Genomic DNA, 3,815 nt, shown 5'->3' with positions numbered 1-3,815 from the left:
ATGTCGACGGTGAGGATAACGGACCTTATGCCTTTGTATGTGGACTTCGCTACTTCGGGCGATGTAGCTGTGTGGCTGGATAAATTTGAGACTGTTGTGAAACTGCGAGGTAACAAGCCAGAAGAATATGTTCCTCTACTGTTGGGCACCGCGGCGTTCTCAGTATATAGACAATTGAGTGATGAGGATAAAAAGGAGTACAATAAAGTAAAGGCCGCTCTCTTGGCAGCGTTTGGCGTCAATTGTTACGATGCGTACGGCCAGTTTCAGCGTAGGACTCTTCAAGAAGGTGAGAGTGTTGATGTTTTCGTAGCTGACCTCCAGAGACTAGCTGCTCTTGTGGGTATGGATCATGATGCTTCAGAACCGATAGTAAAGTGCGCTTTTGTGACGGGGCTTCCGATCGATGTGGCATGCCAGCTAAAATCTCTTGCTGAAATTGAGAAACTGAAAATTGGTGAATTGGTGATAAGAGCTAGAATGATCTTGTCCACCAGGGTGCCTGTTGGTATGCTCTGTGCGGCTGGCACATATAAAAGGAAGACTTTTGAGTGCTTTGCTTGTGGGAAAGACGGACATATAGCACGCGAGTGCCCAAATAGGGATAAATGGAGACGTAGTTATGGCCGTGGACAGCCGCCCATAGAGTGTTTTGAGTGTGGTAACCCTGGTCATATAGCTCGGTTCTGCAAGAACGGTGCTACACGGCCAATCAATCAGGGAAACGGCAATGGGGAACGGTCAGCATCGGATGGGTTCCCCAGCCACCGACAGTGAGGAAAAAGGTGCTGCCAATCATTTCTGTAACAATATTTGGACTATCTGTAGAAGCTCTCGTTGATAGTGGTTGCCAGAGATCAGTCGTGCGAGAAGATGTGTGTAAGCAATTGGGCGTGCCAGTGAAGGGACCGAAGCTAGTTGTGGAAATGTTGAATGGTGAATTAACACGTTGCCATGGTGAAGCGACAGTCAAACTAGAAATTGACAAAGTTGACCTCTGTATGGAAGTTTTAATAGCAACTCGTCTAGTTTGTGATGCAAGGGTGATTCTGGGAACGGATGTGATCGAGATGATGGATGGGGTGTTTGTTGGTCCAGATCTTCGAGTACAGTTTGGCGCGCTTCCCACATATGCTGCTGTCGGTGTGAGTTGTCAGGAAAAAAATGAAAAGTTGAGTGAAGAAGATGAGAAGCCGATTAAAGAAGAAGTTGTGAAGTCGAGCGAAGAAGTTGAGAAGCCGATTGAAGATGAAGTTGGGAAGTTGAGTGAAGAAGAAGATGAGAAGCTGAGTGAAGAAGAAGATGAGAAGTTGACTGAAGAAGAAGTGGAGAAGCTGGTAATTGATGATAAAGATTTTACCGCTATTTTTGATGGTTCAAAGTGGGTTGTAGAGTGGAAATGGACGAATGAAGAACCAACCTTGTCAAACCGTTGTCCGGGGTACTCGATTCCCCCTGAGTGCCAAGAAGAGTTCCATCATGAAGTGAATCAATGGATTCAAAACGGCTGGTTGGAAGAATACAACCCAGACGTTCATGGATGTCAAAAGGGTCTGATCCCTCTGATGGCAGTAAAACAACCAAACAAATCAAAAAAGGTGCGGCCAGTTATGGATTACCGCGAGATGAATAGTCATGTGATGAGTCATCCCGGTGCAGATGTTGTGGTGTGCCAAGAAAAACTGAGAGAATGGCGGAAGAAAGGTACACATGCATATATCTTAGATCTGCAAAAAGCATATCTGCAGATTCACATTTCAGAGCGCTTGCACACATTTCAAATTGTGCAGCATGGAGGGAAGAAATACGTCATGACACGTATGGGATTTGGCCTCAATGTTGCGCCAAAAGTAATGTCAAAGATCCTGTCAGTGGTGTTGTCGCAGAGTCAAGAAATAAAACGTGGAACAGATCATTATATCGATGATATATTTGTTGATGCCAGTATCGTGGATGTGGAAGCGGTGAAGACGCACTTATTACGGTATGGGCTGAGAGCAAAGGAGCCTGTCCCATTGAACGGTGCACGGGTACTAGGACTGAGAGTCTCCGCGACGGCTGTGGGTTCGTATGAATGGACCAGAGATGGAATCCTGCCAGACTCTGGTGAAGTATGGTCAAAGAGGCAGCTCTTTTCTATGTTTGGTAAACTTATCGGTCACTACCCTGTGGCCGGCTGGCTGAGGATTGCTTGCAGTTACGTAAAGCGCCTTGCTAATGAAGTGGCGTGGGACGAAACGGTACCACATCATGTGTCACAACTAGCTGGCGAAATCCTTGCAAGGGTGAAAGAGAAAGATCCGGTGGGGGGAATTTGGCCAGCTCCTGCTCGAGGAAGGGCACAACTTTGGTGTGATGCTAGTAACCTAGGAATTGGGTGTTGTCTGATGGTGGATGGTCATGTAGTGGAAGATGCGGCCTGGATGAGAAAGCAGGATGATGGTGCTCACATCAATGTTGCAGAATTGGAGGCTGTGGTGAAGGGACTGAATCTAGTGCTAAAATGGAAAGTAAGGAAAGTCGAGATTATTACTGATTCTGCCAGTGTTTACAACTGGGTGAGATCAATTTTGGAGGATTTTAACCGACCAAGAGTGCATGGCTTGAGTGAAATGATTGTGAGAAGAAGGTTGGGTTTGATGGCACAGTTGATTGAAGAATATGGTCTGAAAGTCGATATCCGTTTGGTCCCCTCTGCAAAAAACATAGCCGATGCTTTGACAAGGGTACCGCGTACTTGGTACCAGAAAGTTTGTGTGGGAGTCGCCCCGCAAAGTCAAGCGGTGGAAGATCGTGTCAAGAGGATCCACGAAAAGCATCACCTGGGAACAGATAGAACATTGTATGTAGCAGAACGCTGCTTGGGGCGGGAAGTAAGCCGGGGAATGGTTAAGCAGGTGGTTGACAATTGTAACATATGTCGCCAAATTGATCCTCATCCAGTCAAGTGGGAACACGGGCAGTTGTCGGTGGATAAAGTATGGAGTAGGCTGGCATTAGACATTACATACGTTGGTGGGCAGCCTTACTTAAGTATGATTGATTGTGGTCCAAGTCGATTTGCGATACGGAGGAGGATAACAACCGAATCTACCGAACAAGTCATCCAGCATCTAAGCCAAGTGTTGCTGGAGCGCGGGGCTGTCAACGAAATTTTGAGTGACAATGGTAGTTGCTTCAAAATGTCACAATTTTTGTGGAATTGGGGAATTGGCCATGTATTCAGCTGTGCTTACAAACATTCCGGAAATTCGATTGTTGAAAGAAATCACAGGACCATCAAACGAATGGTGGCCAGGACTGGTGGTAGTGTGAGTGAAATGGTGTATTGGTATAATAATACCCCAAACTTTGAGAATGTCGTACCAGCTGAGAGGGTATTTCGTTATGAGTCTACTCTTCCAGATGGAGAGCGGGGAGTAGCAAAAGACCGCGATTCCAGAAAGAAACATTTAAACCCATACAACATCGGAGAAAGTGTCTTTGTGAAGCCTCCTAATGCGAGGTGTACATCTGTGTGGAGCAAAGGAACTGTGACCGATATTGTATCGGACTCGGTTGTTGAAGTGAATGGGACGAACCGTCATATATCACATATAAGACGTGTAATGGGTTGCGGCCCAGATCAGGAGCGAAGCCAGAGCAGAATGCCACATCTGATTGACTTATTTTCAACTGATGACGAAAATGCCAGTGAATCGACAATGGCTTCGGAAGGTGAACCGTTGGGTGAAGAATTGATGCCAGAAGTAGGACAAAGACCATCTCGCAGAAGGGCACAACCCGGCTGGTTGGCAGACTTTGATATGGGATAG

At 46.4% G+C, this 3,815-nt stretch overlaps 1 protein-coding gene across 1 annotated transcript; it reads left to right on the top strand.

Annotated features, from left to right (window-relative positions):
- On the top strand, positions 1 to 3,815 carry LOC145446724 (uncharacterized). Its single transcript, XM_080325076.1, has 2 exons — positions 1 to 289; positions 721 to 3,815. The coding sequence occupies exons 1-2, from the start codon at positions 1 to 3 to the stop codon at positions 3,813 to 3,815; spliced, it is 3,384 nt and encodes a 1,127-aa protein (XP_080181202.1).

Source organism: Botryllus schlosseri, chromosome 9 (assembly GCF_051294905.1).
Source record: "Botryllus schlosseri isolate E-star chromosome 9, Bs_hap1, whole genome shotgun sequence".
Lineage (NCBI taxonomy): Eukaryota > Metazoa > Chordata > Ascidiacea > Stolidobranchia > Styelidae > Botryllus > Botryllus schlosseri.
The sequence above is the reverse complement of the archived record's forward strand: the minus strand, read 5'-3'. Positions and strand labels throughout refer to the sequence as shown.

Coding starts and splice junctions, on each gene's coding strand:
- LOC145446724 (XM_080325076.1), top strand. CDS start 1: ATGTCGACGGTGAGGATAACGGACCTTATGCCTTTGTATGTGGACTTC. Junction 290..720: donor GCGTAGGACTCTTCAAGAAG/GTGAGAGTGTTG, acceptor CCAATCAATCAG/GGAAACGGCAATGGGGAACG.